General features: G+C 48.9%; 2 protein-coding genes and 1 long non-coding RNA gene across 7 annotated transcripts in view; 2 read left to right on the top strand and 1 right to left on the bottom strand.

The window, feature by feature from the left end:
- The window catches only part of IFT88 (intraflagellar transport 88), a 99,499-nt gene extending 90,503 nt beyond the window's left edge, over window positions 1–8,996 (top strand). For 3 of the 4 annotated variants that reach the window (XM_060194728.1, XM_060194729.1, XM_060194730.1), the window contains 2 exons: window positions 1,834–1,906; window positions 8,350–8,681. In XM_060194728.1, the coding sequence (XP_060050711.1) occupies window positions 1,834–1,906; window positions 8,350–8,600 (324 nt within the window). In that variant the 3' untranslated portion in view covers window positions 8,601–8,681. The other variant, XM_060194727.1, reaches the window with a different exon arrangement.
- Window positions 7,932–8,827, bottom strand: LOC132539451 (uncharacterized). The gene is made up of 2 exons (XR_009550739.1): window positions 8,688–8,827; window positions 7,932–8,456 (listed from the first exon to the last, which is right to left on the bottom strand). It is a non-coding gene; the product is annotated as an uncharacterized LOC132539451 (long non-coding RNA).
- A 2,334-nt stretch (window positions 8,997–11,330) lies between the features above and the next one.
- IL17D (interleukin 17D) lies at window positions 11,331–21,392 on the top strand. 2 transcript variants are annotated; one of them, XR_009550738.1, is made up of 4 exons: window positions 11,331–11,630; window positions 11,840–12,099; window positions 19,837–20,298; window positions 20,802–21,392. XR_009550738.1 is itself a non-coding variant. In XM_060194736.1 (3 exons), exons 1-3 carry the CDS (start codon window positions 11,619–11,621, stop codon window positions 20,123–20,125), a joined length of 561 nt encoding a protein of 186 aa, XP_060050719.1. In that variant the 5' UTR covers window positions 11,331–11,618; the 3' UTR covers window positions 20,126–21,392. The 2 variants fall into 2 exon arrangements, 1 of the variants encoding a protein (XP_060050719.1); XM_060194736.1 differs by having other exon boundaries at window positions 19,837–21,392.
- The last annotated feature ends 5,206 nt before the right edge of the window (window positions 21,393–26,598 follow it).

The raw sequence follows: 26,598 nt of genomic DNA, 5'->3' as shown, positions 1-26,598 counted from the left end.
GGGAAAATGTTTGGATTTCAAGAAAGCATTCATTTTCTTTTTATCTATTTTACCACCACGAGTTGTTGCTGGAACTCTTCAGTGCCTCCACTACAAACCCATTATTCCCTGCAGCCATTTTTCCTTTTTTCTTCTTCTTCTTTTTTCGTAGGGCAGAGAGCAATTGAGAGTAGAAAGGGAGACAGAGAGGGAGAGCAAGGGGGCCAGGTGGTAGCACACCAGGTTAAGCCCAGAAAGTACAAAGCACAAGGATCACGCAGGGATACGTTTGAACCCCTGGCTCCCTACCTGCAGGGAGAAGCTTTGCAAGTGGTGAAACAGTGTTACAGGTGTGTCTCTGCCTCTCCATTTCCCCCTACCCTCTCTATTTCTGGCTGTTACTATCCAATAAATAAAGATAATAAAAAAAAAAGAGAGAGGGAGAGCGACACCTGCAGACTTGTTTCACCTCTCATGAAGTGTCCCCTCTGCAAGTGGGAAGCAGGGGCTTGAACCTGAGTCCTTTCGGATGGTAATGTGTGTGGTCAACTGGGTACACCACCACACAGCCCTTATCTGTTTTCATGAGAGGGAGATACCAGCACACTGCTCATCTCTGACTTACGGTGTTACAGTGGTGCTGGGGATTGAACCTCTGATGAATTCCCCGTGCCATCACCCCAGCCCAAGAGATAACGTCATTTTCTTTTCCTTTTTTAATATGCATTTATTTACTGACATAAGAGAAAGAGAGACCCAGAGCATCACTGGTACATGCAGTGCTGGGGATTGAACTTGGGAGCTTGTGCTTAACAAGCTGAAGGCTTTATCTACTGCACAACCTCCTAGCTTCAAGATGCTTCTTTACTGTAGTGAGACTTGGGTGTATTTAGCTATGTCTAGAAGTCCTCTGTTTGGGGAGATGGTGTTTCACGTTAAGAAATGAGTCTGCAGCGGGTTAAGCGCAGGTGGCGCAAAGCACAAGGACTGGCATAAGGATCCCGGTTCGAACCCCAGCTCCCCACCTGCAGGGGAGTCGCTTCATAGGCGGTGAAGCAGGTCTGCAGGTGTCTATCTTTCTCTCCTCCTCTCTGTCTTCCCCTCCTCTCTCCATTTCTCTCTGTCCTATCCAACAACGACGACAACAACAATAATAACTACAACAATAAAACAACAAGGGCAACAAAAGGGAATAAATAAATAAAATAAAATATTAAAAAAAAAAAGAAATGAGTCTGAAGTTACTAAAGGGAAGTGTTTTCTTAGCAGAGCCAAGGTCTTTTAAATTCAGCACTGAAGGAGTAAATGTATCCTTTGGATTAAATATGAATTTGTGTTGGTGTCCTTGAAACTCAAAGGTATCAATCTATGTTGTAAAATTGTAATTCAGGCTGAGGGAAACAGCTCAGCTGGTAGGGCACAGGCTTGCATGCCTGGGGTTCCTGATTCAGTCCCTGGTGTTAAATGTGCTAGTAGCCCCAAAAAAGTGAAAATGAGGCTGGGTGGTGGTAGACCTTCTTGAGCTTACACATTACAGTGCACCAGGACCTGAGTTCAAGCTCCCAATCTGTACCTGCAGGGGGAAGCTTCTAGAGCTGTGAGGTCTCTATATTTATTCATCATCCCTTCCTTCTCAATTTCTGTCTTTATCCAAAGTAAATAAAAATTTAATATGAAAATAAGTAAAAGAAGGTCCTTCCTCTCACAAAACCACTGACCTTTCCCAGAGCGTCTGCTGGAGGGAACATAGTAGGTGAGAGTCCTCCGAGCTGCAGGGCTGAGTCCCCGGTAGAGAGGGGTGTCTGGTGGCATCCCCCAAGGAAGCACTGGCATTGACTCTCTCTTCTCCTCCAGCGCATCAAATCAGGCCGGGATGGCAGTGGGGGCTCCCGCACCAGTTCCAGGCGAGAAGGCAGCGCCAGCAGTGGTGAGTACCACCCCCACCTGACTGCCAGGCTGGCTCTACGGGGTCCTAGAAACATCTCCTTGACCTGTGTATGTGTGCTTGATACACGATGCAATCTCACCTGTTCAGGTTGACTTTGGGGCATGGTTGGTCTGACAGAAGTTAAGCTTCTGCAGATGTTAGCAGATCTGAGGCCTTAAATAGCCATGCCGGTTTCTGTAGATCAGTTAGCAACAGTTCAAGCTGGGCAGGCAAAATAGCTCACCTGGGTAGTGTGCTGCTTTGCTATGTGTGATGACCCAGGTTCAAGCCCAGGCCCCACTGCACTGATGGACATTTCAGTGCTGTGGTCTCTTTCAAATACTTTGCCTCTCTGTCTCTCTCTCTCTCTCTAAATAAAGCAAACTAAAATAATGAAAAGTAAAAGAAAGTGGTCTGGGAGGTTGCACAGTGGATATAAAGCAGTGGACTCTTGAGCATGAAGTCCTGAGTTTGCTCCCTGGCAGCACATGTACCAGAGTGATGTCTGGTTCTTTCTCTCTCTCTCCTCCTGTCTCTCTCATTAATAAATAAATTTTAAAATATTTTTAAAAAAAAAAGGGAGAAGAAACACTCCTACCTGCAGGGGAGGAAGCTCCCAAGTGGTGGAGCAGGCTGCCAGTGACTTTCCACTCCCCCATCACTCTTCCCTGTTTCTATATGCCTCTATCATAATTAAACATAAATTTTAAAATGTCCAATAAAAAATATTTAACCAAAAAAAAAAAAGCTGGGTAAGTTTTGGCAGATGTCCGTATTGGTGAGATTTTACTATTTTTTGGTTTGTTGTTGTTGTTGTTTGTTTTGGTTCTGCCTCTAGGATTATTGCTGGGGCTCCTGCTGGCACGTGCCTGCCCCTGGCAGCCATTTTTTCCCCATTTATTTTTATTGGATAGGACAGAGAGAAATTGAGAGGGGCAGGGGAGATAGACACCTACAAACATGCTTCACCGCTTGTGAAGCCACCTCTCTCCCTCTCTCCTAATCTCTCATTAAAATATTTTTTAAAAATTGACATTCTGGTGGTCCAGAAGGTGACACAGTGGATAAAACCTTGGACTCTCAACCATGAAGTCCCGAGTTCAATCCCCAGTAGCACATGTCCCAGAGTGATGTCTGGTTCTTTCTCTATTTCCTCCTATCTTTCTCATTAATAAAAATAAAATGTGTTTTGGGGGACAGGCAGTGGTGCACCAGGTTAAGCACACATAGTGAGAAGTGCAAGCACCAGCACAAGGATCCCCACCTGCAGGAGGGTCACTTCACAAGCAGTGAAGCAGGTCTGCAGGTGTCTTATCTTCCTCTCCCCTCTTTGTCTTCCTCATCCTCTCTCAATTTCTCTCTGCCCTATCCAACAGAAACAGCAGCAGCAGTAGCAGCAACAATGGGGAAAAAAACAGCTGCCAGGACCAGTGGATTTGTAGTGCAGGCACCTAGCCCCAGCCATAACCCTGGAGGCAAATAAATAAATAAGATATTTTTAAAAATTGACTTTCTGAGCTCTTTAGAATTTGGAGTTGTGAGAGTTGGGTGGTAGTACAGCAGGTTAAGCGCTGGTGGTGCAAAGCACAAGGACCGGCGTAAGGATCCCGGTTCGAGCCCCCAGATCCCCATCTGCAGGGGAGTCACTTCACAGGCAGTGAAGCAGGTCTGCATTTGTCTATCTTTCTCTCCCCTCCTCTGTCTTCCCCTCCTCTCTCCATTTCTCCCTGTCCTATCCAACAATGACAACATCAATAACTACAATGAAAAAAAAGGGCAACCAAAAAATGGAATATATATATATATATATATATATAGAGAGAGAGAGAGAGAGAGAATTTGGAGTTGTTCTTAATGCCCAAGAAACCAGCAGACCAGGTACCATGTGTCAGCTAAAAGAAACTATGGAAGGTTCCCGACGCCAGCCTGCTGCCCTTAGAAGACAGTATTCTGTGTGTCCTCAGGAGTGACCATCTAGAGTGGCCATACCCCCCATGCACACGCATGTGCGCGTGCACACACACACACACACACACACACACACACACACACACACACAGTAATCATTTATTAACAATCTAGCACTAGATTCCTCTTCTAAAGACCACACACCTTCCAACTGAAAAATCCCAAGTTCAGAGTAAACAGCCAGCTTCTCCCCAAACTCCACCGGTGACCTTACTTTATGTTCTAAAGAGACGCCTCTGTGTTAAACGCCCTCTCCCCACTCCTGGCCTTCCGCCACTGCCTCCTTTTCCTCCGAAATAAAACATCCTTTCTCTCAGCCAGCTCCTTCCTGGCCAACACAAACAGGCGCTCTGGTTCATAAGCAGGCACCCTCCCCCACGGGGTACTGAGGGAGCAGAAGCTGGGCCGTGGGCTGCTCATGTCTCTTGGCACAAGCTTAGAGCATGAGCCACCCCTCCCAGGGGCCTGGCTGCCTTTTTGCTCCTAATTCTCCAGCTTTTCCAGTGTTGCACTGGAAGGCCTCTTTTGGTCCCTTTGGGACATGTTTACCAGAAATCACGCATCCTGCTTACTCCTTTAAAAATAAAGCAGTAATTTTTAAAAATATTTATTTATTGAGAGAGATTGATTAACCAACCAACCAGAGCACAGCTCAGCTCTGGCTATTGGTGGTGTGAGGGATTGAACCAGAGACTTCTACAGCCTCAGACCTGAGGGAGTGAATGGTGTACTCTTCCCCCTGGGGCCCACTTTCTCCTTCCTTTGGCTTTGTGACACCCTATGCATACCCATCATGCCTGGTGGTCTGTCCCACACCCACACTCCATACTTCCTCTTTCCTTGATGGAGAGAGGGCTTTCAGCAGCTCTGAAAGCCCAGAAGGGAGCCCCCTGTGTACACCACCCCCTCCCCTCCCCTGCCTAGTAAAACCTGAGGCAGCGGCCCTTCCTCTTGGTTAGAGGAGATCCCCAGGCTAGACAGGAATAGGCCCAGTGTTTTGTTTTTAAAATTTGTTTTAATATTTATTTTTTTCCATCTGTTGCCTTTTATTGTTGTTGTTATTGATGTTGTTGGATAGGACAGAGAGAAATGGAGAGGAGGGGAAGACAGAGAGGGGGAGAGAAAGATAGACACCTGCAGACCTGCTTCACCACCTGTGAAGCGACTCCAGGGTGGAGAGCCGGGAGCTTGAACCGGGATCCTTCTGCCGGTCCTTGTGCTTTGCGCCATGTATGCTTAACCGGCTGCACTACTGCCCGACTCCCAGGCCCAGTGTTTTCTATGAGCCCAGATGAGCTCAACCTTTAGCTGATGTGAGGATAGCTTCTGAAAAGGCATGCAGGGCCTCTAGCTAGATTCTTAGTCTTGCTTAGGAAGGAGGACCATAGGGAAGCTAGACAACTGAACTGCTTCTTTCTATAAAACAATTTCTGAAATGTTTGAGGGCCTTGAAAATCATGTGTGTCTGACTAGTCTTGTTGGAACCTGACTTTTGCTGATAATCTGTTAAGACCGCAACTCTCAGGACTGTGAAATACCTGAGTGGAGTAGTACGCTGCTTTGCTATCTGAGTGACCCAAGTTTGAGCCCAGCCCCACTGCATTGAAGGAAGCTTTGGTGCTATGGTCTCTTTCACTCTGTCCCCCCATCTGTCTCTATCTTAAACACACACACACACACACACACCCACACACACAACACACACACAACACACTACTAGAATTCTCTGGCTCCATTAGGAAATGTATAGCAACACCTACACTGTACCAGATGAGCCGTCTGCCAGCCGCAGGCAAATTATTTAAAACTGAAGAAATCAGGATATTTGCAGTATACCTTCTGAAGTCTTTTCAAAGAAAGGGTTTGAAAACTATTATTGACTATCCAGCTGCATGACTGAAGTTTTTCTGAGGTACCATTCTTTATTTTCCTAAGGTTTGCTCTTCTCAGGATTGGAACTCCAGGGCTGAGGATAGTATACTTCCTTTCAGAAAGACTCTTGAGAGCTTAAGGCAAATGCCAGGATCTGGTTCTGTCCAGCCAGAGAGCTTCTATCTCTGTGGAAAGTGAAGCAAATGAAATAGTTGACTTTGGAAAAGTTAAATGGGCAACTAGAAGGACACTCATTACTACCCCCCCCAAAAAAAAAAAAAAAAAAGAAAGAAGAAAGGGAGGGACAGAGAGGGAAGGAAAGGAGGGGTGAGGAAAGAAGAAAAGAAAGTGTGCCCTGGAGGTGACACAGTGGACAGTGTTGGACTTTTTTTTTTTTTAACCAGAGCACTGCTCAGCTCTGGCTTATGGTGGTGCTGGGGATTAAACCTGGGGACTCAGAGCATGAAAGCTATTTACATAACCATTATGCTGTTTACCCTGTCCCTATCTTTACATATTTAAAAATAAAATTTTAGGGGGCTGGGCAGTGGCGCAGCAGGTTAAGCACACATGGCACAAAGTGCAAAGACTAGTACAAGGATCCTGGTTCAAGCCCCCAGCTCCCCACCTGCAGGGGGAGTCACTTCACAAGCAGAGAAGCAGGTGTGCAGGTGTCTGTCTTTATCTCCTCCTCTCTGTCTCCCCCTTCTCTCTCAATTTCTCTCTGTCCTATCCAACAACAACAATAGCTATAACAACAATAACAATAATTACAACAAGGGCAACAAAATGGGAAAAAATGGCCTCCAAGAGCAGTGGATTAGTAGAGCAGGCATTGAGCCCCAAGCGATAACCCTGGAGGAAAAAAAAATAAAAGAAAATTTAAAAAAGAAAAAAATACCCATTTATATTTAGTTAGAAAAAATACACTTAATTCTAACAAAGTAGAGAAAAAGCAAAGTAACATATCAGACTGTGCAGACACATTGGGTGAGCTAAATCAAGGCATTTTATTTTCCAGTATATCATATGACGCGGGGTGTTGATTATGTAAGGACTCAGAAGGAACCTGATTTGATTCAATTGGATGACTTAAGTATGAGATTTTAAGAACTGTCATTTAATTAATTAATTAATTAATTTTGAAAGAGAAATCGGGAGGGAGGAAGAGAAAGACTGAGACCTGCAGTACTGCTTCACCAATCTTGAAGCTCCCTCCATGCAGGCGGGGCATGGGGGACTGAACCCTGGTCCTTGCACACTGGAACACACACACTCTACTGGGTCTGCCACTGCCTGGCTCCCTGAACTCTTGTGTGGTTTTTTGTTTGTTTGTTTGTTTGTTTGCTTGCTTGCTTTTTTTCAATTCCAGAGGCACTAGGAAGAAGCTCAAACATTGAGGTATACCCAAAAAAGGAACAGTGTATATTGGTGGAGGGATCTCATTAAAACTGAGGCTTCCTACGAGAAAAATAAGTGTAGGAATTTTAAGCAGGATAAATACCAACCGTGGGGCTAGAAGAATGTTCTTTTAGGAAACAGAACCGGAATTTAGAGTTCCTGAATACTGTTCTACAACAACCAGGTGACTTCACTTCTCTGTGGACTAGAAACAACTCCAGCAAACAAATGCCTCAAAGTATCATAATAACCAAAGTGTCTCAGACTGTGTGGAGACTATGGTGGTTATGGGAGAGGGTGGTAGGTAAGGGCATGGGGTGGGGCAAGTGGAGGGTCTCTGGGATGACAGCTCTGGAACTCTGGTGATGGGTCTGGTGAGTCTTGTGCACACAGACATCAGTATGAGCCTGCCCCTAAAGCTGTAGCACCAGGCAAGCCCACTAACTCAGTAAAGAAACTGCTCCTACTAATTAATGTTCAGCCCTATCTGAAAATCTCTAGTGACCACACTCTTTCCTATGGCAACCATTCTATATTTGGACACTATCATTCTTTTAAAATTTTCCCTAATCCTGAACAAAATTCTCTTCTATCCTCTGGGGCAAATCTCCTTTTCTACACAAATATCCTGGACATGTGTGAAGGAAGCAGTTAGTGCTGGGAACTTAGTCCTCTCCCTGGGTAAAGCCATTTCAGCTTCTTTGCTATAATTTTAGTCTTTTACCACTCTCAGAAGCTTAGAACTCCATATATATATATTCTTTTATACATACACTTTGAAAAATATTTTTATTAGTGGTTTAATAATGATTTCCGAGATCAAAAGCTTACAGTGTTACAGTTCCTCAGTTGTTCTTTGTTCTTAGCGAGGTCTCTGCCAGGCTAGACTCATCACAGTGGTCTCTTAACTTCTTCCAAACAGAGCTGCACCACTGAAATGCATGACTCAGCTCACATGTGAAAAGGAGGCATAGAAACACAGCTTATCAACACAGCTTAGAAATACAACGATGCTTTCTCGATACGATCCTTCCCAACAGCAATTTAAAATTCACAAAACACGCAGTGCTTCTTCAGAAATTGGCTTTCAAATACAAGAGCCCACCATTTTCCTGGCAATAAAAATGCTATAAGATGAGTAATATAAGCCATGTGCTTTCTCGACCTGTTCAACAAAACGCATTCTTATTTTTTGTTTTCAGATAGTGGCCAGAACTGTAATGCGAGTAGTAAAGGTGAACGCCTCAGTGCCAAGCTCAGAGCTTTACCCGGGACAAATGAACCTTATGAAAGTAGCAGTAACAGAGAACTAGGCAAGTGCCGGGCACCCCCCTCCCCCAACTCCCACAGGCGTGGCAGGATTGGAGAGGCGGCCCCACACACCAGAGGTGCTTGTGGAAACTCCCCCAGACACAGATGCAGCCACAGGACCCCAGGAGAGCGCTTCTGGTAGCTCGGAGAGGGCACCGTTGGCTCCTGAGATGGATCCTTTCTCACTGCTGTCACTCTGCTGCTCTAATGTCAGGTTCTCTTTTGAAACCTAGATGCCTCCTATGTGGATCCTCTCGGCCCTCAGACAGAAAGACCGAAAACAACAGCCAAGAAAAGGGTTGAAGAAGATGATTTTGCTGATGAGGAGTTAGGGGAAGATCTGCTTCCAGATTAACACACGTGCTGATCTGTCCAAGGCAAGAACAAGCTCTTCTACCATATTACCATAGGCAACCGTGGGCTAAATATCCAGGTTTTAAATGTGTACGCTGTCAAAATATTCAGGAAGCTTATTCTATTTGTGAGTATGGGGTTTAAGTTTTTTTTTTTATGGAATAAAAAAATTGTGGAACTGGTACTTTATCTCCATAACTTCATTATCCTTTTGAAAACTTTGATCACTTAGTTAAGAAACTTTGGATGAGGGAGACAGCATAATGGTTCTGCAAAAGACATTGATGCCTGAGGCTCTTATGTCTCAGGTTCAGTTCCCAGCACAACCGTAAGCCAAGCTGAGCAGTGCTTTGATAAGAAAAAAAAAAGAAAAAGAAAAAATTTTGGTGGCCTGGAAAGTGGTGCGGTGGATGAAGCACTGGACTCTCAAGAATGAGGTCTTGAGTTCTAACCCCAGCATTACATGACAGAGCAATGTACTGGTCCTACCCCCACCATATATCCAATATATATATTCCCTAGGAGAGACATCACTGGAGCTTGGTGCCTGCATAATGAATCCATTGCTCCTGGCAGCCATTTTTTCCCCTTATATTTGATAGGACACAGTGAAATTGAGAGAAATGGAGACAGGAAGACACCTGGAGAACTGCTTCATCACTCAGGAAGCTTCCCAGCTGCAGGTAGTGACCAGTCTTTAACGCAGCTCCTTGCACATGGTAATTTGTGTGCTTTACCAGATGTACCACCCCCTACCCCCCAAAATCTTCAAGAAAAAAAGATAAATTTTGCTGCTCAGCTTTGTACGTACACAAATATTCACACACAGCTATCCTATTTACTGCAGCATGTGCAGAAATTTTGCTGTGATTTCATGAAAGCAGAGTTCGAGTGATGAAACACATTGCATTGCTGTGGTGGTTTACAACCTGAGAAACACCAGTGAGTCTTCATTCCAGCTGAAAGACCTAGAATCGGATCATTCCAACCTCATCCAAAGCCACTCCAGGTCCAGAAAGTGGCTGAGGGGGGCAGAATGGCTGCCTTCCACAATGAGGCCTCAGGTTCAATCCCCGCTACCATGTGGCAGCACCAAGAACAGACAAGTGGAGCTCCATGGAAGGTGCAGCTGTGCTTTGGTGCCTCTTGCTCTCAAAGTAGGGAAAATGTGCATTAAGCCAGGGAGGCAGCTCAGTACCGCAAAAGCAGAAGGTTCCCAAGTTCACGTCCAGCCCTCACTCAGGAAGCTTCCTCACTGCAGGTGGGGACCAGGGGTTTGACCCCTCCTCCTTGAGCATGGTAACATGTACCCTCTACCAGGTGAGCTACCACTTGGCCCCCTGGTTTTAAGTATTGTTGCTTTTTACGCACTTAAATTTGGATTCAGCTACTAACAAGCCCACTCGATTGCAAATCAGACAACACACAACAGTCAACCTCTGTCTGAAGACATTCCCTGTTGGCTTCATCTGAGAGTCACAGGCTGGTTTTTGCAACAGCAACTAGGAGTTCAAGCTCTCCCGCAAAATGAAAACCCAAAATCACTGGCTGCTCCTTTTGTTCCCCAGCAACCTGTGGAGCTAGCAGCACTCTCAAACAACTACATGTTGTTCAGTAGCAGAAAGTAAGTGCTTTGGCTGCAGTCTTGTTTATGTTGTCGTGAGAAATGCTGTGATGATAATCTCTCTCTGAATGCACTCCCACACTTCAACATCAAATAAAAGGGAGTGAGGTGGCTCAGTATAAGTATTCCTGCAGCCTCTGCACCCCAAAAAACTAAGATCAGGGCTCACTGGTTGATGGAAAGCAGTGCTTTGTGCTAGCACTTGTCCTCCGGTTCTCATTCTCTCTCTCTTATCCTAAATTAAACTGAAAGATTGAGCTGAGGAGGAGGCTGGGTGAGAAAGTACATGTCTGATGTCCTGGCTCCCATTTTCCACACTGCAGTATATATATCAGGGCTGATGAAATAGCTCACCTGGACAGTGCACTGCCTTGTCATGTACACAACCCAGATTCAAGTCCAGCCCCCACTGCATTGAAGGACACTTTGGAGCTGTGATCTCTTTCACTCTTTGTCTCTATTAAAAATATTATAATAATAATGGACTAAACAAAAATCTGGTGGGGGAAGTAACCCAACAGCTACAGTCTGCTCCACGGCCAGATGCAGGCAGGAGTGCAGCTCTGGCCTCCCTCATAAATCGTTTAAAAAAACAAAAACATTTTGAGTATTAGCCTTTATTCCCATTTTTCCAAACCCGAAACAGCACAACTTACAGCCAAAAATGGCTCATAACCAAAACAAAACAAACGAGAGAGCTGTAAATTGCTTAAATTGTGGATAGACTTCAGTGGGTATTTCTGGTTCGTTGTTTTAAGCTACGAATAAAGTAATGCCTGAGCGCGCCGCACACAAAGTGGCTGTTTGTCCCCACGCCTGGCCGCAGGGCGGTGCAGCGGGTTTAAAGCCCATCAGACCCCAGCGCCGCAAATCCGGGGGTTTCTGCCCTTTGGGGGGGAAGGAGGAAGAAAGGCGAGCGACCTGGCAAGCCGGCGGGGTCCTGGCTTTTACCCGCAGAGCCAGAGCCTGGGCGCGTGCTGCAGAGGCGGGTCCCGGCGCGGGTCCGAGCAGCTGGACTCACAGTTTCGGGGCGCAGTCGTCGCGGGGGGCGGAGGCGGGGGCAGCCGCGGGGGTTCCCGGAGGCGTGTCCGTGGCCCAGCATGGCGCCCCCGCCCTGAGCCCGCCACCAGCAGACCACGGACGGACGGACTGACGGACGGAGGACAGACGGACAAACGGACGATGCGGGCGCTGGTGAGCGGCTCAGGGGCACTCGCAGCCCGTGGCGCAGCAGCCGGGGAGGCACAGGCACACGCGCACCCCGCAGCCCGGGCCCCCCACGCGGGGCGGCGGCGGCGGGCGGGGGCGCGGCGGGCGCGGGGCGCGGGGGGCGCGGGGGACGCGGGGGGCGCGGGGCGCGGGCTGGTCGGCGCCCATGGCGGCTCACGCGGTCCCGTCCGCAGGTCTGGCTGCTGCTGGCCGGCGCGGTGCGGGCGCTGCCGCCGGGGAGCGCCCCGAGGACCGGACGGCGGCGCTGCGCCGAGCGGCCCGAGGCGCTGTTGGAGCCGCTGTTCGGGCGGCTGGCGGCTGGCGTGCTGGGCGCCTTCCACCACGCGCTGCAGCCGGGCCCGCGCGCGCGCAACGCCAGCTGCCCGGCTGGGGGCGCCGCCCTGCACCCGCACCCGCCCACGCACCTGCGCAGCGTGGCGCCCTGGGCCTACAGGTGAGCGCGGGCGGGGCTCGGGGCGGGGGCGTGGCCTACAGGTGAGCGCGGGCGGGGCAGCGGGGGGGCCGGGCGTACAGACGGGGCGGGGCTGTGGGTGGATGTGGGCGGGACTCATGGGGGCGGATCCTGGTGAGCGGGAGCGGGGCTCCAGGGAGGAGCGGGACCTACAGGTGAGTGCAGGCGGGGCTGCGGGGCACAGGGCCCACAGGTGGGGCGAGGGCTCCAGATGGGAAGGGACGGTGGGTGGGTGTGGGTGGGACTCCGGGGAGGGGCGGGGCTGAGAAGGAGAGGGGCGGGGCCTCCAGGGAGGGGGCGGTCAACTGGTGAGCGCAGACGGGGCTGGAATTGCACGGAAGGGCGAGGCCTCCGGGAGAGCTGAGCAGTGGAAAGTCTCGGAGGCAGGCGGGGGCGTGGCCTACAGATGAGTGCAGGGGTGGGGCTACAGGTGGGGGCGAGGCTTGCCTGTAGGTGATGGTGGGGCGAGGCCTCCAAGGTTGGGTGGCTGGGGGAGGGCTAGTCTGTGGGAGCCAGGACAGTCCCCCCCAAGTGAAGATGCTCCACTTCTCCTGAGGGCAGCCTGTGCCCCCCCCTCACCTGACTGCTTCTTAGTACTCAGCACTCAGGTGCCAGTTCTCTAGCACCTGTCTGCGTGAGGCCGCATCTAGACGGCCAGGCCCAAACACCCTGGAGAATCCTGGAGCTGGGCCAGGTGGTGGTCCTGGAGCTGGGCCAGGTGGTGGCGTACCTGGTTAAGTGTTCACATTACAGAGACCTGTGTTCAAACTCCCAGTCTGTAAGAACGGAAAGCTTCACAAACTGTGAAACGATGCTGTGTCTATCTCTCCCTTCCCTCTTGATTTCTGTCTCTATCCAATAATAAAAAAAAAAAATCCTGGGAGTGGGGCGGTAGCGCTGCGAGTTAAGCCCATATGGCGCGAAACACAAGGACTGGCTTAAGGATACCAGTTCGAGCCCCCGGCTCCCCACCTGCAGGGGAGTCGCTTCACAGTTCAGCAGGTATCTTTCTCTCCCTCTCTCTGTCTTCCCCTCCTCTCTCCACTTCTCTGTGTCCTAGCCAACAACAATGACATCAATAACAACAACAATGATAATAACTACAACAATAAAAAAAACAAGGGCAACAAAAGGGAATAAATAAATATTTTTTAAAAAATTTTGGGAGTCGGACAATAGCACAGCAGGTTTAAGCGCATGTGGCGCAAAGCGTTAATGGACCAGCATAAGGATCCCGGTTCGAGCCCCCGGCTCCCCACCTGCAGGGGAGTCGCTTCACAGATGGTGAAGCAGGTCTGCAGGTGTCTGTCTTTCTCTCTCCCTCTCTGTCTTCCCCTCCTCTTTCCATTCCTCTCTGTCCTATCCAACAACGACGACATCAATAACAACAACAGTAACTACAGTAATAAAACAAGGGCAACAAAAGGGAATAAATAAAATTAAAAAAATTAAAAACCCTGAAGCATGTGTGTGGGTGCTATGTGGCCAGCATCTGTAGACTGGTCTTTGGGGTGGGCCGGCACCTGATCGCTCAGTCGGTCTTCACAGTTGGAGGTGGCTCACCCAGTACAGTGCATATCATCATGCACAAGGACACGAGTACGAGTCTCAGGTCATCACATGGGGACATCTGCATAGGGGGTCTTTTTATTTATTTTTGGATAGAGACAGAGAGAGTTTGAGAAGAAAGAGGGTGGTAGAGAAAGAGAAACACACCTGCAGCACTGCTTGACCACTCATGAAGTTTCCCCCACCCTGCCGGTGCACATCAGGGGCTTGAACCCTTGTGCACTGGGATGTGTGCACTCAACCAGGTGCCAAACCCTGTTCTGGGGGGGGGGGATTTAACAAGAGGTGGAGTAGTACTGTGGTCATGCATAGATTAAGTGGCATTCCCAGGTGGGGGGTGCAAGGGTCCAAGGAATAGCTGCTCACTGGTTAAGATGCACGTCTTGCCATGGAATCCAGGTCTTCTCTGGTTCTGTGTGAGCGCTCTCTCTCCTCTCTCTCTGTCTGTCTCTCTTTCCTCTGCCATCTTATCTGAGACGTGTTTCTCTGTTAAAAAAATATTTATTCCCTTTTGTTGCCCTTGTTGTTTTATTGTTGTAGTTATTATTGTTGTTGTTGTTGATGTTGTTGGGTAGGACAGAGAAATGGAGAGAGGAGGGGAAGACAGAGAGAGGAGAGAAAGAGAGACACCTGCAGACCTGCTTTACCACTTGTGAAGTGACTCGCCCCTGCAGGTGGGGAGCCGGCGGCTCGAACCAGGATCCTTACACCATTCCTTGTGCTTTGCACCATGTGTGCTTAACCAGCTGCGCTACCGCCCGACTCTCATGTGTTTCCATTCTCAAAAATGTCACTTCTGCACTAACAGTGCAAGGCTTTGCCATCTGTGTGACCCAGATTTGAGACCAGCCCCCACCACATTGGAGGAAGCTTTGGTGCTGTGGTTTCTTTTACTCTTTACCTCTCTGTCTCTATCTGAAAAAGTCTGCCTTGAGCGGTGAAAAAAGGTAAATAAATAGATTTAAAAAGGCAAGGCATACCCAGCTTCCAGGATAGAGAGTCATTTGTTCTTTGCTCTGCAATGTGTGTGTTTGTCTCTCTGAAGCTTTAAAAACAAAACTGCCCAAGGTGAAATCTGTGACTGACTCCTCAGTGCTTTTCAGCCAAGCCCACACCCAGAGCAGTGTGTTGTGGGAACCCACAAAGACACACCTGCCAGGTCTTCTACATCTTCCTACCTGGGGCAGAGTCTAAAAATAATCCTTCTCTCCCGTATGAACAACACGCCTTATGTTGAGGCTTTTGTGACTCCCCGGGGAACCCAAGAGACACACCTCAGATGGTTTGGTGGGAAAGGACTGGAAGATAGTGGCAAGAGTCATGATCAAGGTCATGACCAGGGAGGCAGGAGAGAAGGGTGGACCTAGGACTGTCTCCACTTAAACCTGGTGGTGCTCTGGACTCGTTCTTTAAACTTAGCTTTAGAAAGATAGCAGAGTGGTAATGCAAAAATGTTTTCATGCCTGAGGCTTTGATATCCCAGGTTCAATTCCCAGCACCACCATAAGACAGAGCTGAGTGGTAAAAAAAAATAAAGGAAGGAGGCTGGGTGGTAGTGCACGTGATTGAGAGCACATGTTGCCATGCAAAAGGACCCAGGTTTGAGCCCCCACTCCCCACCTGCAGGGGGAAAGCTTCACAAGTGGTGAAGCAGGGCTGCAGGTGTCTCTCTCCCTCTCTATCTCTCCTTCCCCTCAATTTCTGGCTGTGTATCCAATAAATAAATACAGATGCCTATTAAAAAAAAAGATTTCTCTGTATCACAGAGAGACCCACTCTGTGGCACTGGACGTGGCACGGTGATGAGAGCACCACATCATAAGATTGAGGTCCTGAGTCTGATTCTTGACAGAGCATGTGCCTGAGTAATTCTCTGCTTTTCTCTTGCTCTGTGCTGCAAACCCCACCCCCAGAGCACTATTTGAATTGTAAAAGGAAGCAGTCTCCATGAGAGACCGGCAGTTGGGAGTATAACAGGGAGAGAGAGGGCAGTGACCTCCACCACAGTGCTCCTTTGTGAAGATTCCTTTTGTCTTGTTTCTTGTTTACTTGTTTTGTTTTATTTATTTATTTACTTATTTTATTGCCACCAAGGTTATTTCTGGGGCTCTGTGCCAGCACTATGAATCCACCACTTCTGGCAGCCAGTTTTTCCCTTTTTTTTTTTCCTCTCTCTGATTTTCATTAGATAGGACAGAAAGAAAATGAGAGTGGACAGGGAGATAGAGAAAGAAAGATAGACACCTGCTTCACCATTTGTGAAGTGGACCCCTTGCAGGTGAGGAGCGGAGGCTTGAACCTGGCCCTCGCACTTGTTAATATGAGCCACTGCCCAGCCCCCAGTTTCTTTTGTCTTGTCATCAGATTCTGCACCTGCAAGTTTGTGTCTAAGCTCTGAGAACACAGGTGTTCAGGTAGCGAGGCCCTGGGTGGGGGTTGGGGTCCTGTCTCCCAGGGCCCAGCAGGGGGCAGCACTGAGCCCGCTCCCTTTCCCACCATGCCCTGCTCCCTAAGAAGTCAGGGAAACCATTTCTTTTCTTTTTTCTCTTCCCTGCTGTCTTTCCAGAATCATTTCCATTCATTTGTCAATGAGAGAGAACCAGAGTACATACGATGCCAGGGACTGAGTTTAGGACCTCATACTTGAGGGTCCAACACTTAATCCACTGTGCCACCTTCCACATCCCCCCAAAGCAAGTTTTTTTTTTTTTAAATATTTATTTATTCCCTTTTGTTGCCCTTGTTGTTTTATTGTTGTAGTTACTATTGTTGTCATCGTTGTTGGATAGGACAGAGAAATGGAGAAAGAAGGGGACACAGAGAGGGGGAGAGAAAGATAGACACCTGCAGACCTGCTTCACCGCCTGTGATGCAACTCCCCTGCAGGTGGGGAGCTGGGGGCTCAAACCAGGATCCTTATGCTGGTTCTTGCACTTTGCGCTACTTGCACTTAACCTGGTGTGTGTGTGTGTTTATGGATAAGTGACCTTTCATAGTGCCAAGACATTGCTTGATATAGCACCCAGCAGTGTTCGGCAGAATAAAAATAAAGTCATTGTCCTGGGATTAAAGGCTCCCACTCTGAAATTGATACTGTTGTTTCTGACTGACAGGCATTTTCTCTCCCTGCCTGGGTTTGATTGGCATACAGATGGGGGTGGGAGGGAGAGATGGTATTCCACCCCACCATGGCTTCTTCTCCTTCCCCCGCCTATAAAATGTCCCTTAACATCAGCAGAAGTGTTGTTTTCGCAGGGCTAGCTTCGTGGGCGGGAGACAGAGACGACCAGAGACTCGTGGCTGAGCTGAGAACGCAGTTTAATCTTTATTCATGAGCGGGCAAACAGTCCAACACCTAATCACCACACAATGTGCTCCTCCATCTTTCTCCTCCCGGTGGCAGAGTCAGGAACCCAGGAAGTACATAGGACAGGGGGTGGGGAGAAGGGAGAAGCTCCGAAAGGCAAAGACTAAACCACAATCTCCCGGAGGCGGGGGGGGGGGGGGGGGGGGAGTGAGACCAAACCAATGTGAAGCATACCAACACAGAAGGTTCTGGCAAGTTCCAGAAGGATGGACACACACACACACACACACACACACACACACACACCACTGAGTAAGCTTCCTGGGCTGTCAGAGCAATGTTGTGGTTCTCCCTCTCCTCCTCTTTCACTGATAAATAAATCTTTTATTCCAAAAATAATAATAACAGGGCTGGTAGGTTAAGTACACGAGGTACAAAGCGCAAGGACCGGCATAAGGATCCCAGTTCCAGCCCCCAGCTCCCCACCTGCAGGGGGTCGCTTCACAGGCAGTTAAGCAGGTCTGCAGGTGTCTATCTGTCTCTCCTCCTCTCTGTCTTCCCATCCTCTCTTGACTTCTCTCTGTCTTATATGACAGCAATAACAACAGCAATAGTAACAACAACGATAAACAACAGGGGCAACAAAATGGAAAAAATGGCCTCCAGGAGCAGTGGCTTCGTAGTGCAGGCACAGAGCCCCAGCAATAACCCTGGAGGCAAAATACTACTACTACTAATAATAAGCCAGGCAGTGGCACACCTGGTTAAGCACATATATTACCAAGCACAAGGACCCAGGTTCGATCCCCCACTCCTCACCTGCAAGGGGTCTGCTTCACAAAAGCAGGTCTGCAGATGTCTATCTTTCTCTCCCTCTCTCTATCTCCTCTTTCTCTCTCAATTCCTCTCTGTCCTATCCAAATAAAAAAAGAAAGAAAGGAAAAATGATCTCCGGGAGTGGTAGATTCTTAGTCCTGACACCAAGCCCCAGTGATAACCCTGTTGGCAAATAAATAAATAATCACATGTTCACAGTACAGCCCAGAAAGGGGGCTCAGTGGATAAGGTGTTGGACTCTCAAGTATGAGGTCCTGAGTTCAAGCCCTGACATCGCAGGTGCCAGAGAGATGCTCTAGTTCTCTTTCTCCCCCTCTCCTGTTAATACATAAATAAGTCTTTAAAATAAATTTTTTTTTTTTAAAAATCACACCCTTAGTCCTGCGAGTTGAGAAGCTGGGGAAGAGCTTGGTGATCAGATTCATCCCCGCCACTTTGCAGGGACCCAGATAGGGGCAGCCAGAGTACCCCCAACCTGCCAGAGCCCTCCCCCCCCCACCTGCACTCTCCCACTTTCCCTGCCCATCGTGCACAGCTCATGGTTGAGGCCCAGACTGGGGGCTCTGTAGCTGAGCTGCTGTATTCTCTTGTGGGTGCCCCACACAGGGGCTGTAGGGAACTCCGGCCACATAAGGACATGGAGTGCAGGCCGGGCCAGGATCCATTGTCCTCAGGAACTGCTTGGAATTGTTTCCTTAGTGCACCTGGGTCCCAGGGCCCCTGCTCTTTTTCTGTCCCTGTGTCACTGCATTCCGAGCTGAACCCACTGTCCATCACCTCCGTTGTCAGCCTTTGTTCTTGGATTAAGCTGGGCCAGCTGTCCCCACCCAGCAGCCAAACTTCACACACAGTGGCCCCCAGGGACCCTCCTGGGATCCTGGGGGTGGGGAGTGACTTGTTTTATGTTCCGTGTCTTCTTGCCAGCTCAACCACAGGAAATATGAAGACAGAAATGATACCCACAAACAGCCAGGAAGGGGCATGCATGGCCACGTTTGGAGGAGGGAAGGACTGGGGGTTTCTTGATTTTTTTTGTTTTGTTTGTTTCCTGGTTGCTTTCTTTAGCTGAAAAGCACCCCTTACTGACCTCAGTTCCAGTCTCTCCAGGCAGGAGGGATGGTGCCTTTAGCCTGCCTGTGACCTTGGGCATCTGTGCCCATAGGCCTAGGTGGCAGGGCCGTGACACAGGCTTCGAACCCCATCTCCTGGGAACACATTGCTATTTTTAGAGCAACTGCAAGCCACTGGTGCTTAAGCCTTCATATTATGTCCCAGGCAGGTGTCTCTGTCACAAAGCCTTTGCCCAGACGGGGCACTGTCCCCGGGAACCCAGGCCAGGATGCTGACCAGGGGTATTTTTAGTCTGCAGGCCCTGGCGGCACCCAGGCTGTGGCAGTCCCACCTGCTACCTCGTCAAGGCTTCGGGCACTGTGACCTGGGCAGAGACAAGACCCCACCACCACCACTACCACTTGGGAGGTTAAAGGCCCTGTGATGGCCTGGGGTCAAGGTGAGATCAGACCAGGAATCAGAAAGCTGCTGTGTCTGGTGCTTACACACCACAGTCAAAACCAGCCAGAGGGGGGCCACGCGGTGGCACACAGGGATAAATGCAATATTACAATGTGCAAGCACCCAGGTTCAAGCCCCTGGCCCCCACCTGCAGGAGGAAAGCTTCATAAGTGGTGAAGCAGGGCTGCAGGTGTCTCTCTATATCTCTCCCTCTCTTCTCAATTTCTGTCTCCAATAAATAAATAAGTAGGGTGGGAGAAAATAGCATAATGGTTATGCAAGCAGACTTTCAAGCCTGAGGCTCCCAGGTCCCAGCTTCAATGTCCCACACCACCATAAGCCAGAGCTGAGCAGTGCTCTTGCAAAATAAGTAAAGCCCTCCAGAGTGCCTTCCCTGGCAGCTGGGAGGAGGAGCAAGAGGGCACAGGGAAGGTCCCCCGGTCCGCACCTGCGACCTCCAGCCTGGCTCACCCCGAGTGTGTTTCTCCCCGCAGGATCTCCTACGACCCGGCGCGCTACCCGCGGTCCCTGCCCGAGGCCTACTGCCTGTGCCGGGGCTGCCTGACTGGGCCGCGCGGCGAGGAGGACCCGCGCTTCCGCAGCACCCCGGTCTACATGCCTCTGGCGGTGCTGCGGCGCACGGCGGGCTGCGCGGGTGGCCACGCGGTCTACGCGGAGGAGTATATCAGCCTGGCGGTGGGCTGCACCTGTGTGCCCGCGCCCGCCAAGGACGCGCTGGGCCTCAACTCCAGCCTGGACAAGCAGGCCGGCCACAGGCCCTGAGCGGCCCCAGCACCTCCCCAGGCCTGGACCTCGGTCCCAATGAGGGAGGAGCCCAGCACACCTGTTTGCATCGCAGGATTCATACCTACGCAGACTCCACTTTTTACAACAGGAGCTCTTCTAAGCACTTACACCGGAAAAGGTTCCACTTGGCATGCAAGCATCTCGCTAAGGTTTCTCTCTCTGTGTCTCTGTCTCTGTCTGCCTGTCTGTCTGTCTGTCTCTCTCTCTCTTTTAAATCAGTGTCCAGACTTTATTTTTCCCTTTCTTTTATTAGGGCAGAGAGAAACTGAGAGGGGGACAGAGAAAAAAAAAAAAAAAAGAGAGGCCTGGAGTACTGCTTCGACTGCTTGTGAAACTCTCCCTGCAGATGGGGACCAGGGGCTTGAACCTGTGTTCTTGTACATGGTAGCATGTGCACTTAACTTGGTGTACCACCACCCCGCTCCTTTTCCTTCTTTTTTTTTTTTTTTTTTTAAGATAGGGAGATAGAGACAGAGAAGGTGACAAAGACCACAGTACCAAAGCTTCCTTCAATGTAGTAAGGGCCCTGCTCAAACCTGGTTCATGCACAAGGCAATGCTGGCCTACGTAGAGCTTTGCTGTTTGGTTTTTGCATAACCATTATGCTATCTACCCTCCACCCATCTTTTTTTTATTTTCCCCCTTCTGGTAGAATTTTCTAGAAGAAATATGAGTGTCATTCTCAGAGCAGCTCTTTCTACCGGGCACCACAACCTGGTCTCCGTACTCACCTGCCTCTCCAGCCCCCTCACCAAGCCTTCTCCAGGGTGGGGAAGGGAAGGAAGCACAGCAGACTCCATGACCTCAGAACCTGGTAGCCGACTCGTGCAGCCTCATTCACCAATCCGGCATAAAGGCGGCAGATGCACACTGCAACCTCATGTCTTTGCTGCTGGAACCCTGTGGACGGTCGGGAGTGTGGTGTGATGAGACATGGGAGGCGTTCCTGGACAGGTCTCGAAAAGAATCAGAGTCTGGGATGAATGTTAAGGGCATTGGGGAGAAGCCAAGAAGGAGGAGAGATGTTTGTGATTCACCAGTTCCAGTTGGGACTGAAGGCCACTGGGCCCTGTGTTGCAGTGAGAGGTTATTCTGTCTAGAGGCTGAAACCCAGCTTTAACAGGGTTTCTTGTGGAAGTGAGAAGCTCTTCCTGACAAGAAAGCAGTAGTGCTGAAGGGCTGGATTGGGATTCCATGGCCTTTTGATGGGGTGTGGTGCTATTAAAGGCTGGCTCTACCATCACGTCATGGCTGAAGTCTAAGATTGGATTTGGTCTTAGTACAAATCATCTGTCATGTAAACTCAATCTCTGATCTTCTGTGACATTGCTAACCAAGCCAAAAAAGTCTCCTTTTTAAAAAATACTTTATGGGGGTCAGGTGGTAGAGCATTGGGTTAAGCATACATAGTGCAAAGTGAAGGACCTTCACAAGGATCCTGGTTCAAGCTCCTGCTCCCCACCTGCAAGGGGGTCGCTTCACAGGCAGTGAGGCAGGTCTGCAGGTGTCTATCTTTCCCATTCTGTGTCTCAATTTCTCTCTGTCCTATGCAACAACAATAGAAGAAAAAAAAAGATGGCCTCCAGTAGCAGTGGATTCATAGTGCAGGCACCCTAGTGATAACCCTGATGGCAATAAAATAAAATAAAATAAAATAATTTATTAGTGAGAGGGAGTTAGAATTATCTGGTATATCCATTGCCAGTGACCAAACTCACAGCCTCCTGCTTGAGTTCAATGTCTTATCCATTGTGCCATCTCCCAGACTGCAAAGTTTTTTTTTCTTTTCTTTTTTTATTTTATTTGACAGAACAGAGAAATTGAGAGAGGAAAGGGAGAGGGAAAGACAGACACCTGCAGACCTGCTTTCACCACTAATGAAACATCCCTGCTGCGGGTGGGGTGTGGAAGCTTGAACCCAGGTCCTCGTGTGGGTCTTTTCACATAGTACTACATGCACTTAACTGGATGTGCCGCCTCACAGCCCTCAAAATCTCCTTTTCAAAAATAATTATACTTACTTTGTAGATTTCTCTGCCACCGGGGTTACCACACTGGAGATACTACTGCCCATATTCCTCTGTTCCCAGGGGGCTCCCTCTTCCTGTTCATCCTTCTTAAGGTAGAAGGTGAAAGAGGGAGAGACAAAAAGAAGATGGACACCAATGCACTGCTCCACCACTCATGAAGCTTCCTCCATGAAGATGCTCCCATGTGGTGAGCAGAGGCTTCAGCCCTGTACAGGGTAATGTATGTGCTCTACTGGGTGAGAGCTCAACCTCCAAGGATTTTTTAAAAATTATTTTATTATTTATTTTTTTTAATTATTTTATTATTTATTTTCCCTTTTGTTGCCCTTGTTATTTATTGTTATTGTTATTGATGTCATTGTTGTTAGATAGGACAGAGAGAAATGGAGAGAGGAGGGGAAGACAGAGCAGGGGAGAGAAAGATAGACACCTGCAGACCTGCTTCACTACTTGCAAAGTGACTCCCCTGCAGGTGGAGAGGCGGGACTCGAACCGGGATCCTTACACCAGTCTTTGCGCTTCGTGCCATATGCGCCTAACCCCCTAAATATTTACTTTTATGAAAGGGGAAAAGAGACCAGAGCTCAGCTCGGCTCAGCTCTAGAATAGGTGCCAAGGGCTGAATCTGGGTGCTCAGATCCTCAGACATGCAAGTCCTGTGCTCTTAACACTCTGAGCTCTCTCCCCGGCCCCTGGCATCGCCTCCTAAGTACTTCATTTTCAAGTGTCAATGTCACACACAGTGCAGTTCCGGCATCCTCAGTCTCAACCTCACTAAAGAGGACTTTTAAAAAAATTTATTTTTACCTTTTTTATTGGATAGAGACAGCCAGAATTCGAGAGGGAAGGGGGAGGTAGAGAGGGAGAGAGATAGAGAGACACCTGCAGCACTGCTTCACCATTCACAAAGCTTTCCCCCTGCAGGTGAGGACTGGGGGCTCGAACCTGGGTCCTTGTGCATTGTATTGTGCACTTAACCAGGTGCATATGTGTGTGCTACCACCCCACTCCCTAAAGAGGACTTTCAACTTGCACCAAGAAAAACACAGCACTGGGCAGTATCCACACACTCCAAATGATTTAGAATTAAAAGTACCAGCCGAGGGGGCCGGCAGGATAGCTAGCAGCACCTGGATAGTGCACCAGCTCTGTCATGCACACAGCTCATGTTCGAGCCCAGCGCCCACCACACTGGGGGAACTTGGTTCTTCTTCTAGCGTTTGCCCTTCTTCCGTAGCCAGTCAGCAGCAAAGCTGTCAGGAGCTGCTTGTTGCTGACTTTGAAAGTGACTGGGATCCATGTGGATTCAGTCGGCTAGGAAGGATCGTCAGTTTCCCCAATGAATGGGTACTCACGGGATGCACCACGGGAAGGTCGATCCAATGCATCCCGGGGAACTTGGTGATGTGGTATCTTAACCTATCACACCCTTCCTTCCTTCCTTCCTTCCTTCCTTCCTTCCTTCCTTCTTTCATTTATTCATTAATGGAGGTGGGGGGTGACAGGCATCAGAGCATCACTCAGGCACAAAGCAGTGCTGGGGGTTGAACTTGGAACCTCATGCTTGAGAGTCCAACATTTATCCAGCGCATTCTCTCTCTTTCTCCCTGACAAAGTTACCATGGAGCAGCAAAGCTCTGACAACAAAAATAAAAACAGTAGCAGGTGATTGCTTTGGACAGTTCTGTGGAGTGGGAGGTTTGACTTCTCAGCTCAACCTATGAGAGAATATAGAGCCTGTTGAGAATATATATCACCTGGTGGTGATCAGTGTAGACTGTGTTCTGGTGCAGAAGGCAGAAGGTCCGAAGCGATGCTTCCGCTACCAGCTCAGAGGGACAACAGATCCAGCATTCATTAACAGCCATGCAGACCACAGGTCTGGCGGGGATTTCAGTCACTGCCTCTCCATGCCTGTCTCCAAGACGTCCCTCCAGTGTAAACAGGGCAGAGATGAGGGAGGGAGCTTGGCAGAGACACCACCATCTACTATATTTATTATGAAACTAAGCTGAGGGGCCAGGTGATGGAGCATTGGTTGAGCGCACATGTTGCCATGTGCAAGGCAAGCCCCTGTTCCCCACCTGCAAGGGGGAGGCTTCATGAGTGGGGAAGCAGGTCTGCAGGTGCCTCTCCTCTTGTTCCTGTTTTCCCCTTCCCCTCGCAATGTCTGTCTGCCCTATCAAATAGAAAAAACAAAGAAGAAGAAAGGAAGGAAGAAAGAAAGAGAAATTAAGCTGAGCTAGTCAGAAAGATGCACACTGACTGTGGGAGGAAGCAGCTGTAATTTGCGGTTCTCTGAATGAAGGATCTCTCCACTAAGAGACATGCCAGGGCATGACCCCTCTCGACCTCTGTCAAAGTTCCCAAGGCAGCTCTGAGCCAAGCACCTGGGGCCTCCTCTCACCTGGCACTTCCCCACCACAGCCAGGTACTGCTCACTTGGGAGTGGCGGTGGGGACATGTGGGACGGCACCGACTCAAGTCACTGTGAGGAGAGGACCAAGCAATGTGTAGAGCATCTCTCGCACGTGGTCATTCCCACCTCAATGATTTACAAGTTACATTTTTAATAAAGCTAAGCCCTTGTTTCTTCATGTTCCACCTACAGCTCTGGCAAGGACCTATCACTGAGCCCACACAAGTGGTGCAGGGGCACCGGGCTGGGGCAGCAGGCATATGAGTCCTTGACCCCACCACACAGCCAGTTTCCTGCTGGCTGTTTCACTGCCTTCCTCTCCTCCTTTATTTATTTATTTTTAAAAGATTTTATTCATTTATTAATGAGAAAGGGGGAGAGAGAAAGAGCCAGACATCACTCTGGTATGTATGCTGCCGGGGATCAAACTCAGGACCTCATGCTTGAGAGTCCAAAACTTGATCACTGCGCCACCTCCCAGACCACCCTCTCCTCCTTTAACATAAAAGATATGTTTAAAATGAAATAGACTACAAGGTAGCAGTTACAGAGAGAGAAAAGAGGTGGGTGGGTAGAGGCCAAGAATCAGAGCATCACTGACATATGGAATGCTAGGGCTCCAACTCAGGACTTCATACTCACAAGTCAGGTGCTCTACTCACTGTACAACGTCTCCAGCTGTGACAAAGACTTAACGAATGGGCAAAGAGGAAGCACATCTCAATATAATCAAGGCCACAAATGGCAAGCTCCTAGTTAGCATGATTGATGCTGAGAAGCTGAAAGGTTTTCCTCTAAGATCAGGAACAAGATGAAGGTGCTCACTCTCAACACAATACTCAACATATTAGAAGTGCTTTCCAGGGGCCTGGCCGTAGCGCAGTAGGTTAAGCGCACGTGGTAAAGCACAAGGATCGGCGTAAGGATCCTGGTTTAAGCCCCTGCTCCCCACCTGCAGAGGAATCGCTTCACAAACGGTGAAGCAGGTCTGCAGGTGTCTGTTTTTCTCTCCCCCTTTGTCTTCCCCTCCTCTCTCTATCCTATCCAACAACGATGACATCAATAACAACAATAATAATAACTACTACAACAATAAAACAAGGGCAACAAAAGGGGGGAAAAAAGCTTTAAAAAAAAAAAGTGCTTTCCAGGGGGCCCGGGCAGTAGCACAGTGGGTTAAGCACATATGACATAAAGCACAAAGACGGGCATAAAGATCCCAGTTCGAGCCCCCAGCTCCCCACCTGAAGGGGAGTCGCTTCACAGGTGGTAAAGCAGGTCTGCAGGTGTCTATCTTTCTCTCCCCCTCTCTATCTTCCCCTCCTCTCTCCATTTCTCTCTGTCCTATCCAACAACAGCAGTAACAATAATAATACTAACAACAACGATAACAAGGGCAACAAAAGGGAAAAAACAGCCTCCAAGAGCAGTGGATTCATAGTGCAGGCACCGAGCCCCGGCAATAATCCTGGAGGCAAAAAAATAATAAAAGAAAAGAAAAGAAAAGAAGTGCTTTCCCGAGCAACTAGGCAAGAGAAAGAAATGAAAGTGGGGACCAGATGGTGGCGCACCTGGTTGAGCACATGTAACAGTGCACAAAGACCCTGGTTCAAGCCCCAGGTTGCTACCTTCAAGGGGAAGCTTCACAGCGTGTCTTTCTCTCTTCCTCTGTCCCTCCCCCTTCCCTCTTAATTTCTGTCTTTATTCAAAATAAGTAAAAAATAGGCTTTTTTTAAAAAAAAAAAAAAAAAGGAAAGAAAAGCACAAAGGATGAAAGCTATCATTATTTGCAAATGGCATGATCTATACATAAAAAGCCCTATAGGCTTCACCCCATAACTATCAGAACAGTCTTTTTAAAAAAGATTTATTTATTTATTTATTTATGAGAAAGATAGGAGAGAGAGAAAGAACCAGACATCACTCTGGTACATGTGCTGCTGGGGATTGAACTCGGGACCTCATGCTTGACGGTCTAGTTAGTGCCTTAGTCACTGCAC

This window comes from Erinaceus europaeus, chromosome 7 (genome assembly GCF_950295315.1).
Source record: "Erinaceus europaeus chromosome 7, mEriEur2.1, whole genome shotgun sequence".
In the NCBI taxonomy this organism is placed as follows: Eukaryota; Metazoa; Chordata; class Mammalia; order Eulipotyphla; family Erinaceidae; genus Erinaceus; species Erinaceus europaeus.
Note: the sequence above shows the minus strand (reverse complement) of the source record. Positions and strands in the feature narration are given on the sequence as shown.

What these genes read in the sequence shown, in the direction of transcription:
- IL17D (XM_060194736.1), top strand. An exon ending in GTGGCGCCCTGGGCCTACAG is followed by an intron (nt 12,100 to 19,836) that starts GTGAGCGCGGGC and finishes TTCTCCCCGCAG; the next exon opens with GATCTCCTACGACCCGGCGC.